Source organism: Atta colombica, unplaced genomic scaffold, assembly GCF_001594045.1.
Source record: "Atta colombica isolate Treedump-2 unplaced genomic scaffold, Acol1.0 scaffold216, whole genome shotgun sequence".
NCBI classification, from domain to species: Eukaryota; Metazoa; Arthropoda; class Insecta; order Hymenoptera; family Formicidae; genus Atta; species Atta colombica.
Genome location: NW_017259312.1, coordinates 835,146 through 847,625, shown reverse-complemented (window position 1 = coordinate 847,625; position 12,480 = coordinate 835,146). Strand labels below are relative to the sequence as shown.

The window sequence follows — 12,480 nt, the reverse complement described above, 5'->3', positions numbered from 1 at the left end:
GAGAGGAGAGGAGAGGAGAGGAGAGGAGAGGAGAGGAGAGGAGAGGAAAGGAGAGGCACGGCACAGCACTCATGAGTGTGCATCGATCGTGATGCAGCGCACGGTATCTCCCGGCGGTTTCGCACACTACGACTCTCGTGCGGTGCGAAATTGAAAGATGGCCGTCCCGCTGGCATTTGACGGCAACTTTTACAGCAGCCGCACTACGAGCGAATTGGAGCGAGTGATCGGCTACGCGGCAATCCGAGAGCGTTGCGCGGACGGCATTCCGACCAGCAGGAGGATGGCGGCGAGAGGATTGTGAAGCAAGTTGTGCGCGCGCGTTGTGCGACGGCCGTTCATCGAGAGAGTACGTCACGCACAACGAGTAACATCGACGTCGCACCGCGCCGCGCCGACCGCCGTCAGCGCGGTGTTTCTAGCAGACGACATTGTTAGTAAAAATAAAGTATTATTATTATATATATATATATATATATTTGGATCGAGAGTGTGAAAACAGGCAAAAACCGCGTTCGTCAACGTTCGTTTCCGCGGCGAACGTCCCATCGCACCGTGACGCGACTATTAATTGATCGTAGGCGGCGAAGAAACTCGCTTTTTATGTTACGCCTCACGTCGATCCACTGTCGATCGCCAACGATGGTCGCCCGCGCCCGTCGATTCCTCGGCACCGCCAGTCAACAACGAAATTGCGAAAAAGAATCGTATGTGCCCGACAGCCTCAATTGATTTCCGTGACATCCGTTAGTCGGCGAGTCGAATCATCACGCTGGCAGAATAACGATCGCTAAGCCGAACGAGAGGAGTAAGAAAGAGAGAGAGAGAGAGAGAGAGAGAGAGAGGGAGAGAGAGAGAGAAAGAGCCAAGTTGTGAGCGATTGAAGGATCACTTGATATGGAGGTTCGCTTCAGGACCGAATAATAAGAAACCAAGCCAGCAACACTTTTCTCTCGCACGCAATCATGGCTGCCTAGCACAGGGCGCGTATCGACCAATTTTGTCACTTCAGGTTAAAATCGTATTCGTATTCTCGAGATGCGTTTTGCATTGACAGTTCACGTCATCGGCGCGGTGATCAGCGGTGACCAGCAGTGACCAGCGCTGTCACTCTGCGTGTTGTGTTCATATATTTATCACATAATCTGTCACTTGCGTTTTTCAGGCCTGCGAATCATACCGAGGATTTGGCGTTGAGGAATGTAGGCGACGAAAGCACGGATCAAAATAATAATATAACTATGACGAGCGAAGACCTGCTACAGCCTGGCCATGTGGTCAAAGAGCGTTGGAAAGTTGTAAGCTTCTTTTTATTATTCTCATGTGTGCTCTAAGAAATTCATTACTTGTCATTTACTACTTTTAACAAAATGAGTCATTTAAAGAGATAATTTTACATCAAAGGAGACAATATATTTTTTTATATCGGTGTAATTTGCTGTTTGAAGCAATTTGAACTATAATATGTAAAAACAAAAAAAAACATGTATTTTTAATATACAGGTGAGAAAAATAGGTGGAGGTGGATTTGGTGAAATTTACGAAGGTCTTGATTTAATGACGAAGGAACAAGTTGCCCTTAAAGTCGAATCTGCACGGCAACCGAAACAAGTCTTAAAGATGGAGGTAGCTGTATTAAAAAAATTACAGGGTTAGTACAAAGTTTTTTCTATTAAAGAGATATTTATATTCATAAAGTTGAGTCAAGTTCCTTATTCCTGGATTATTATATTAAAAAATATTTACTGCGCGCCTTAGGTAAAGACCATGTTTGTCGTTTTATTGGCTGTGGACGTAACGATCGATTTAATTATGTTGTAATGCAATTGCAAGGAAAAAATTTGGCTGAATTACGCAGGGCACAACCGCGAGGAGCTTTTTCACTTTCTACTACATTACGTCTTGGTCTTCAAATTTTGAAAGCTATAGACAGTATTCATCAAGTGGGATTTTTGCATAGAGATATTAAACCTGTAAGTATGGGTTTACATATTGTTAGTTACATACAAAATCATCTATGCTTTTATTGAATTATACATATTGAATTATAATTATTGAATTATACATATTAAAATTGTACCATTTTTTAAATATTAATATTCTATCTTACAGTCGAATTTTTCAATTGGTCGCCATCCTTACAACTCCAGACTAGTATATATGTTAGATTTTGGTCTAGCTCGACAATTTACTACCAGTACAGGAGAAGTGCGACCGCCTCGTGCTGCCGCAGGATTTAGAGGAACCGTCCGATATGCGTCAGTCAATGCACATAAAAATAAAGAGATGGGCCGACACGATGATTTATGGTCTCTGTTTTATATGCTAGTCGAATTTGTTAATGGACAATTGCCTTGGCGAAAAATAAAAGATAAAGAACAAGTAAGTCTGCGAAATTTTCACGTAAGATACAGATGTAGTTTTATCTATATATTTATCTACACACATGCGCGCGCGCACACACGCACACACTCGCACGCACGCACACACACACACGCACGCACACACACACGCACACACACACACACACATATATTTATGTATATAAAATTAGAGAAGCATTATTAAAGTTCATAATATCTTGTACAGGTGGGTCTCATGAAAGAAAAATACGATCATCGATTACTTTTAAAACATCTTCCATCTGATCTACGAGTTTTTTTAGAACATATTCAGGTAATCTCCGATATGATTTGAACTAACTTTAACACGATAAATGTTTATCTTTGTAGTAACAAAACACTTATAACCCTTTTGTAGAGTTTGGAATATGCAGATAAACCAGATTATGGTATGTTAGCTGGTCTTTTTGAACGATGTATGAAACGTAGAGGTGTAAAACCAAATGATCCCTATGATTGGGAAAGGCCATTAATAGCTAATGAAAGTTTATCAACTACTAGATCATTACCAACAGTAGCTGTACCACCCCCTCTTACTACAGCTACTACCCTCAATCAACCTCCGACTACGAATGTAGATACAAATAATCAAGAGAACGTGGAACCAGATAACAGGAAAGAGTTAGATGTAAGAAATAAAAAAAACCATAAATATCTTTATCTTATTTATTTTAAATCTTATTAGGACAGCATTTATATACTTGTATATTTTTAAACAATTTTTAATTTTTTTATTATCCTAAGATCCATTTTTTATTGTGTATATTTATTTGTCATAGGCACAATTGGATTACGAAAGTATATTTAGAAGAAACAGGCAACGTGGAATAGAAGGTTCTCCAGTGCCATTTGCAGCAGCTATTAGCAATCATGGTAGGGATAAAAATTGCAATGCCACAATACCAACAACGGATAATACGCATCAACAAGTTGCACAGCAGACTATGCCACCTTTGCCAATCCAAGGTTTGTATAGTTTACCTATATCATAATGTTTGTTTTATCCTTATTACATAGTAATAATTTATTACATAGGATCTCCCAAAAAACGACGTGCAGTTTCAATGGCAGTAGAATCTCAAGTTCCTACGCCAGTAGAAAAGCAGGTAGATAACGAAGGAGATGCATTGATGGCTTCCGCACGTTCAGCATCCGAGGTTCCTCGCCTTAAAACAGTAACCAATGCAACAGCGCCACTTAGAAAATCAGCAAGCGGTGCTACATTACCTGCTACTCTCGCCCGTTTGCGCATCGCTACACCCGAAGGAACATCCGGTGAATTACCAAGTCCTCGTATACAGACAGAAGTTGATGCTTCCTATTGCTCTTATGATGTAACTAATACTAAATACGTTGGAAATCAAAGTCCGGTGAGTACGTAATTATACTTAATGTAACAGAGATTACAGCAGTTATGCAAATTTCGATATTTTTAGGTAACTGAACAAAGAGAACCTCTCAGAAGAGAACCCAGGAGAAGAGCAGACAGCCGACAACAAGTAAGAAGCGGACGATCGGCGGTACGTGATTGTTCTATTACGCAATTTGCACAAATAGACGACGACAATGTATCCGCTCTGCAGCAAGTGACCAAAGGCGGAGGAGGATTGACTTTGGCTTCACAATGGAAGTCACAATTTGACGATTCTGAAGAGACTGATAACGAGTGGAAAGGGGAAAATTTGCAGAGTCCTGAGCATAAAGGGATAAATGCTCCATCCATACCGCCACAAGTAAAAATTCTTGTTTATTACAATAAAAAGATTAGATTAGCAGGGACACGTGGATGTATTTGTATGAAAATGCTCAAATAATGCTCGAAATTTAAACAAGTTTATACATACAGTCCACAGGTGTCGTTGAAGGCTTACAGCAATTGGATACAAAACCTAACGCAGCTCAATCAAATGCCTCAAATGTGTGTCAACAGCAGTCTTTAATGCCCACAGCACTGTCTAAAATAAGCGAAGATTCTCCGAAACCAGCGGTACCGCATAGATGTTTGAATATCGCAGGTATCGAAAAGTATCCAGAATTACAAGGTGCACTTCCGCGAGCTTGGAGTGTTCCGGTTTTAGCTCCACATGTTCGAGCTTACCTCGAAGCTCCATTGGTTCGTATCATTCTGTAGGTGGTTCACTACTGATCTCTTTTGCACAGACTTATTTAAATTTCGATAATAGGTTCAGCAAGCAGCATTTGATGATTTGCTATATGAGGTTGATGTTATGAGGAATATTGCCACTAGATATGATGAGCCAAAACAGACCGTACTAATCAGAAGATCTAGTCTACCAGCAGTAACTTTCTCTCCTTTTGATGCAACGGTTAACACTCCTAGAGGAGAAGAAGAGGAAGAAGCAGTAGCGGGTAGATTGGAAATCAGAGTGGTAGATGCAACTGGTGGTGCTACAATTGTGCAAACTAGTGCTGATAGAGAACCATTACAAAGTACGTGCGATTATTTTTTTTACAAATCAATTAGTGAGTTAGTGTGTTAGTCAATCACAATCCATTTTGTACTTATAATGCGAATATTTGCATTATCTGAATTTATAGAAAAATTAACGAACGGCACGGCAGGTAGTCCAGCTAGTCCTAATCCAGGACCGGAAGAACCATCGATATATTACGACGCTACTGAGAATCGACCGACTGTGAACGCGAGTTTGCAAAAGGAATCGATCAATCTCACTACTGCCTCGACTACTGTGCAAAACGCAGTACCGCTTCGTGATAATAAGGACAATAAAGAGAAGGAAACATCTAGTAGGACGTACATCGCTCATAGTAAAATACCAGTTCCTGTTAAAAGTCCAAGGTGTTCGCTATCCGAATCGACACCTGAAACTAACACTCCAAATATCAAGGCAGGAACTGGAAGTGATATAGAAAAACTACCTGCGCCCGCAACTAAGGAAAAAGAAAATAGTTAGTAAAACTAATACAATATAGAAAATTCTTTAATAATGTCGATATATAATATTTATACCTATATTTGTTATTTATGACATGCAAGATTATGATAAAAATTGACAAGATATCTATTGTTCTTAAAAATTTTGTTAAGAAAGTAACGTATCACTAAAGATACTGAAAAAACTTGAATGCTTTAATTTATTACTATATGATGTTTTATTTTAATAATTTTAAAAATTATTTATTTAAACATTGTATCATTGTTATTATTAGAGAAAACTTATGAAATGTAATATAACTCTAATATAATACAAAAATTTATATTTTGAAATAATTGCGTAGAAAAAACAATTACAGTAAGAAATTACTTTTCAAATGTTACTCCTTTAAAAAAATTGTTTTATATCGATCATACATCGTGTGAATAAGTCTTCTATAAACTATTTCGTGTTGTCAAAGTAAGAAATATTAAAATTTCTTAACTCTATATATATAAAATATTATGTAATAGTAAAATGTGCATGAGTTTTCAATATCCTACAAAAGAATTTAACCCTTGCATAAAAATATTTTTGACAAATAAAATAGCATTAGTCTTGAAGACTATGACTTGTATTTAAAAAATAAGAAAATGTATATACGTGAAATTAATTTCTACATACTAGTTCCTCTTCGTACTAACGTTCGCAAATTTTAGCTGTCAGAGGTAAACCATTGACAGCACATATGGAAGCGCCAGCACATTGCCGTCGCATAGCATTATCTGACGCTAGACCAATCATGTCACCTTTAACTTCAGCCAGCTCTGCCGAAGACGAAAATTTAACTGGATGTACGCCCGCTTTGCGCCGCCGAAGACAAAGTGAAAAATATGTGACAGACGCTAGTCAGCTGAATCTGCAGTTCCAAAGACCGCAACACAGAACGAGACCGCAATCTGAAATACTGAGACTTTCTCCCAGGGGAGTACCTTCGCATCTTTTACGGGAGCCTGGTAAAAAATCCGAAGAAAGCAGTGAAAGTGATTCTAACAGCAGTGGACCGCCAAAATCTTCTTCTCGTCAACCACCACCACCGCCTACATCGTTGCCACCTCACATAGCAGAAAACAATGCTAGGTGAATATATATTTGCATATATATCTGACTTATACAAACAATTTATAGTCGGAAATTTAAATATATTATTCTCTTATATATTATTCCCTTATCTCTCGATATCCCATTATGTAAAATTAATTGTAACTAATGATATAATTTCCCTTCTATGATTATGGATATAACTTTCTGCAATTATAGATGCCGCCGTTATTGGCCCATACCAGATGCAACGGTTGCTAGCAGAGAATCGTGAGATTTGATGTTCAAAATGACAAATAGCCTGTTTATGTTAGAATTGAGAAGGCTTTTACTGCTCAACCATCTAAGAATGTGATATCATTTGGGGCACCCGCAATACGAAATTTTTCTGATAAATACATCGTCGAATACATGAAAATTTTAGCAAAAATGCATATCTATATATCTACAAAGATACAGAACATACCTATTCACTTAGCGAAAATGTAATTGTTTGTGAATGCGTATAGTGCCGCTTTAATTAATGCCTGCTGAATTTTTTGAGTGAATTCCTCAAAAGAAGTCTTTCTAATTATTTTTGGGGCATATACTCAACAAGTTTCAGTAAATGAAATAAAAGTGTACATGAGAGTGCGTGCTTTCAGTGTGCAAGCAGTACAATAATCTGGTGATTCGAGATAGTCGCTTTTTTAAGGACTATATCTTTTCTTTATTCATATAACATTTATTACATTTATGTTACAGTATGAATATGTCCGAGTATCTTTAAATTTAGTATTTCTACATACGATATTATATATTTCTTTCCTTTTTTTATATCTGTTGGATTTGCATACATGATTTACGCATAGAATATGTTTTATATGTGTTACCAGAAAAAACTCTATGTTATTATTAAATCTAATAGAATTTTCCTTGCACGGAGATATAAAATGCACTTATTTGCATAATTCATTCACATTATATAAAATATCCTGTAGAGACAGCTTTTATAAGATTTATAATTTTATTGATAGTAGCTGCAAAGTAATATAAATACATTTTTTTTGTTATAATAATAATTATTATAATTACTGTTGTACACTGAAACATATTTTATTTGTTAAAATAATATAAATATTTTATATCTTAAAGGAAATGAGTGCTCGATAATTTATTAATTAAAATTATATTCATTTAATTTATGATACTTTAAATTGTTAATAATTTAGAATTGCAATGAGCATAAATCACGTAATAATAACATAACGAGTTTTGTGGATAATATAAGAAACCATGAATAATAGATATTATTTAGCATCGCAAGAGAAAGATGAGTTTAATGAAGTGGCTCTAGAGTAATTATAAAATTCGAGCCAGATATACTAGTCTCCTTGATAACCCATTATTAAGGCCAACAAAATGCAATCTTTTTTTCGCATATATACAAGGTATTGCAAAATTATCAAAAGTTCTTTTAATAACAGTTCAATTAAAAATTGATTTTCTTTAACAAAAGAATATAACAAAGAAAATAATTGTTTATTGCAACTTCTTTGTAACATATCTTTTTGATATTTGATCTCTAAGCCTTAAATTAAAATTCTATGAAAATTATTTTCTACTTGAATTAGTTGAAATTAAAGAATGTTTTATTACTCATTGGTTTCTTGAATTGATTGATTTTTGTAAAGTTTTTTTTTCTATTCAATCACTCATAAATTGATTGAAGAACATGTCATTAAAAGAACTCTTAATGTTTTTGAGACATCCTGTAAATATATATATGTATATGATCTCAGCTTCCTTGTACTATCTTTCATCTACAGATCTTTAGACTAATTTGAAATTAAAAAGGAGTTTTAATTCTTGAACTGTAAATAATTACAAATTCAGGGAGTTTCTCAAGTCAGCTTCAGGGATGTAAATACATATATACATATATATAATAAGTATATAGTAAAATAATAACTTTAAATTGAAAACTGAAGATATTTAGGATTATTGTATTAAATTATATTAATTTTATTGTCTTAGAAATTATTCTATATGTGTATATAAAGTTATAAATTACACATTTTTATTTTAATTATTATTAAAAATATTTAAAATTGAATGTTAAAAAGTAACATTTTTGTTAAAAAAAGATGCATCCCAAATTTATCAGGGAATCTATAGATGAAAGGATATGCAGAGAATTTGGGAAACTGCGTATATGAGTAGATAGATGCGAATCGAAGGAATGTGTATGTGAGAAACATTTATAATAGAAACATTCAAATAATATTTGTACCAAACGATGTACTAAATACAGATTCCTTTATTCGAGCATCGTAGCACATAATATAAACATATATTACACATGACATGTATATATATATATATATATATATACACACACACACACACACACACACACACACACACACACACACACACACACACACACATCTATTTCAAAATGAGATATAGAATGCCACTGTATATGATGAGAAAAATGTCGAATAAGACATAATTGTGACAGATATTTAAACATTTCTCATGCACATAATATGACAAAAAATTGATTTAAGCACGAATGCTTTGCGAGTTTTCTTATATAACGAATTTTGAATGAAGTCTAGTGATGCTATAAAACTAGTCATAATAGAATAATCCATAATGTGCTATTGTTAAATCCAGTTTTAAATATAGAGTCTTGTCACCTTGTATAAAATAGGAAGATTATTCTGTGCAATGATTATGATTAGATCAAGTAAGTATAGAAAGTGTTCCGGTATTGGCGAAAAGTAGGCATAACGTAATTTCTTATGAGACGTCGATTTTTTTTTTAGTTTTTTAAATACAAAAATGTTAATCTTTCTCGAAATTTTTGTCGGGGAAGAATCAAGAATTCAGAGTTCATGAAACTATATAATCATCTTTCGTCAATTCTGTATGTGGACACTTAGTATAATTTATAATAATTTATAAATTAACAAGTTTTTAATTGTCTTGTTCAGCGGAATATAACGCGCAACAAAAGAAATTGTATTAATAGGAAATTTATCATCGACTTATTAGTGCTTATTAATTATTTGGCAATATATCTTCGTGTAAGATGTATACGAAATGCGGATACACGACGTAGATTAAATAGACATATAAAAGGATCAAAATCAGTGAATTTTGGATATTATTAATAATAGCGTTATTATATAAGAAATTTGAAAAAATGTATCTTTTCATGCAAGTATGGCATAGACTTGTAATTGTAAAGTATTATTCGGATACATGTATAATTGAATTTATAAAGTTACATCTTTTTTTCAGTAAAAGAAAATGAGGAGAAAAAGCATATAATATCTCCTTTTTGAATTTATGTAAATAAACAGCATGTATGCATATATATGTAGATATAGCTTATGACAAATGCATATATACATATATGCATATAGATGCAAATATTATATGTATTTTATGGATATTCAAATGTAACATATAATGATTAAACAGAAAGTTTCAATAGATGTTCAACAAATTTCAAAGATTAACTCATTAAAGTCTATAGTTTCTTGTAATTTCTGTATGAAACTCTCTTTCTTTATTCATTAGATAATCCAAAGCAATATACTTTAATATGGAAACTTTGTATAGAAATTTTATCTATTTTCAAAGTACTTAAAAACTAATAACTAAAATTGTAACTAGACTTTAATGAATTAATTTTAAATTAAATCGTAACCAATATAAAGACAGATTGTAATAACAGCAGAATATCAACATTACTGGGAGATATTTAAAAGATAGATGCTTTTTTGTGAAATATGAGAGGTTCTTAATTATTATAATAATTCTCAATATTAATTATAGTAATTTATCATATTCTGCTAAAGTTTACTCGAGATTAACTGAAAAATAAAGTTGATTAATATTATTTGGTCACTTAAATATATATAATAAAAATTCTACATATTTTGATCAATTTTTTTTTTTAAATGTTCCTTCTTAAAAATCTTCAGTATAGAAACATTGATTTTAAATTTTGTATTAAAAAAATCTATCAGTAAAATATTTTCCAGTCGTGCAAGATATTCTGTTTATGGAAATTTTACGAAGTTATAATAAAACTGTATTCTTAATCGAATTTTAAAGAAACAAAAGTGTTATCTTTAAATTCTATAAAGAATATTATTCTATTATATTTTCACAATTATTTTATTTTTTTCTTAATATTGTCTGTATTATCTTTACAATCTTTCGTATAAAAGTATTCAATTCCGTATTCTACTATACTTGACTTTTTGGATCTTAACCGTAAATAATATAACTGTATGTATATGAGCATATTTTCTGTCCCTGAAAGATGGAAACGTATCATTCCATCCATGATTCTGTATTATAACATATGCATTATAAAATAGGAGACACGATAATCGTTTTTATCTTTATCATGTACATGTATCCGCAAATCGTTGACCTCGAGGATTTTTTCTGCTGTAATATGTAATTGATTTTTTGCCGACAATTTAATACATATTGTGACCACTTTATTAAAAGAGTGAGTCATGTACAGTTAATAAATATAACAAAAATTGGCTGTAATGAACACCGCTAGAAAATGAAATATCATATTGTCATATAAGCGCAGAAACTTTGCTGAAACTTTATTTCAGCAATTTGAACTTAGGAAAGCTTTTCCCCTCCCTATACAGTATATTATTAAAAAATTTAATTGTAATGATCTGTTTGAAAACTACATACTTTGAACTACATACTTCGATATAAATATATCGAAATATTTTAACGTTATAAACACGGTATACAAAGCAGTTCAGTTTGTGACAATTTCATTATGTCACTGAATATAACCAATCGAACCGAATTATTTAGAAACATTTTATTAGAAGCAATTTAAACCATAGAAAATTGGATTAAGGGAAATTTAAGCATATACAAAACTTTATACGTAGATAGAAATGAATGACAAGAAATCAATTTATAGGATAAATAACGTGAAAAAAATCTGTGAGCGTTTATACACTTCCTCGTATCGCTGCAGAGTAAATAAAATCTATCTATTCTATTGCAATCCAATTTTTTTAGAGAATTGATCCATTTATACAATAGAATTTATACTTCTCATAATACTTTCCGAGCTATTTGTCAAAATTTTATTAGTGGTTGATACCATCATAGTGTTAGTATTATTGTCATTAACTATTTTTTTTCTATTGTCTTTGCGAGATATTTGATAAATATATGTCCCATCACAGTTCTTTATATATAAACACACGAGAGTAGCATTTGACTCAGGATTATCACATTCTTGAAGTAAGAAGAAACAAAAAGATGATGTTTGCAATACGTCGTTTTTATTTGTTATTAAAGTTTTTCGAGGTGTATATACATTTATATATATATATATATATATACACACATATATATGTATATATACATATATATAGTATATGTATATATACTATAGTATATTAATAGTGATATCTTTGCGCGTGTATTTCGTAATAGCTACAATTTTCTCTAATTTATACATGAAACGTTTGGTATCTCTCAAGGGTACAAGACAAAATCAGATTATCGACATCTAGACTATAATATCACAATAATTAACTGCGATTATGTTGGTATTATTTCAGCTTTACACAATAACGGTAATTATAGAAAATACAGAGATACTAATTACATTTAATTGTTATATTAAGTATTGGAATATATTCTTGGACTTACCTAAAACGAAAATATAAAAAATTGTTCCTTATTACTAAGATGCTCGCGGGAAATGAGTGCCTTATGGTATAATTCACACGAGCAGATTCTTGGCATACAAGCATGATTTTTAAATTTTACCACATATTCGCACCAACCAACTTAGATAGCTAAAGCTCGAGTAATTTTCTACAATAATGACTTCAGTTTTGAACAGAGTTTGCTCAATGCGATCGTTTCACAATTGATCCCAATACTGTTATCAGTATCAAAGTCTCGCCGATACTAACAAATGGGAGATTTTAAGAGTATTAACGAACTCCACTTTTTGAATGCGCTATGAGCCATTGTAATGTGATATCGATATTGTCTTTTTCTTTACACGAAATACTGTA

General features: G+C 32.8%; 2 protein-coding genes across 5 annotated transcripts in view; one reads left to right on the top strand and one right to left on the bottom strand.

Moving 5' to 3' along the window:
* LOC108687803 (flocculation protein FLO11) overlaps positions 1-7,154 on the top strand; it is a 9,777-nt gene extending 2,623 nt beyond the window's left edge. The window contains exons 1-15 of one of the 4 annotated variants that reach the window (XM_018193767.1): positions 76-433; positions 1,166-1,298; positions 1,504-1,651; positions 1,759-1,973; positions 2,113-2,382; positions 2,590-2,676; positions 2,761-3,030; positions 3,182-3,368; positions 3,438-3,772; positions 3,839-4,135; positions 4,249-4,515; positions 4,586-4,853; positions 4,962-5,333; positions 6,019-6,439; positions 6,620-7,154. In XM_018193767.1, coding sequence (XP_018049256.1) covers positions 1,242-1,298; positions 1,504-1,651; positions 1,759-1,973; positions 2,113-2,382; positions 2,590-2,676; positions 2,761-3,030; positions 3,182-3,368; positions 3,438-3,772; positions 3,839-4,135; positions 4,249-4,515; positions 4,586-4,853; positions 4,962-5,333; positions 6,019-6,439; positions 6,620-6,674 — 3,249 coding nt within the window. In that variant the 5' untranslated portion in view covers positions 76-433; positions 1,166-1,241 and the 3' untranslated portion in view covers positions 6,675-7,154. Of the gene's footprint in view, positions 1-75; positions 434-498; positions 1,013-1,165; positions 1,299-1,503; positions 1,652-1,758; positions 1,974-2,112; positions 2,383-2,589; positions 2,677-2,760; positions 3,031-3,181; positions 3,369-3,437; positions 3,773-3,838; positions 4,136-4,248; positions 4,516-4,585; positions 4,854-4,961; positions 5,334-6,018; positions 6,440-6,619 lie in introns of those variants that run through there. The other 3 variants (XM_018193768.1, XM_018193769.1, XM_018193765.1) reach the window with 3 other exon arrangements.
* A 4,833-nt stretch (positions 7,155-11,987) lies between these two features.
* The window catches only part of LOC108687810 (ADP-ribosylation factor-like protein 8B-A), a 2,136-nt gene continuing 1,643 nt past the window's right edge, over positions 11,988-12,480 (bottom strand). Inside the window, 1 exon segment of the mRNA XM_018193788.1 lies at positions 11,988-12,477. Coding sequence (XP_018049277.1) covers positions 12,397-12,477 — 81 coding nt within the window. The 3' untranslated portion in view covers positions 11,988-12,396.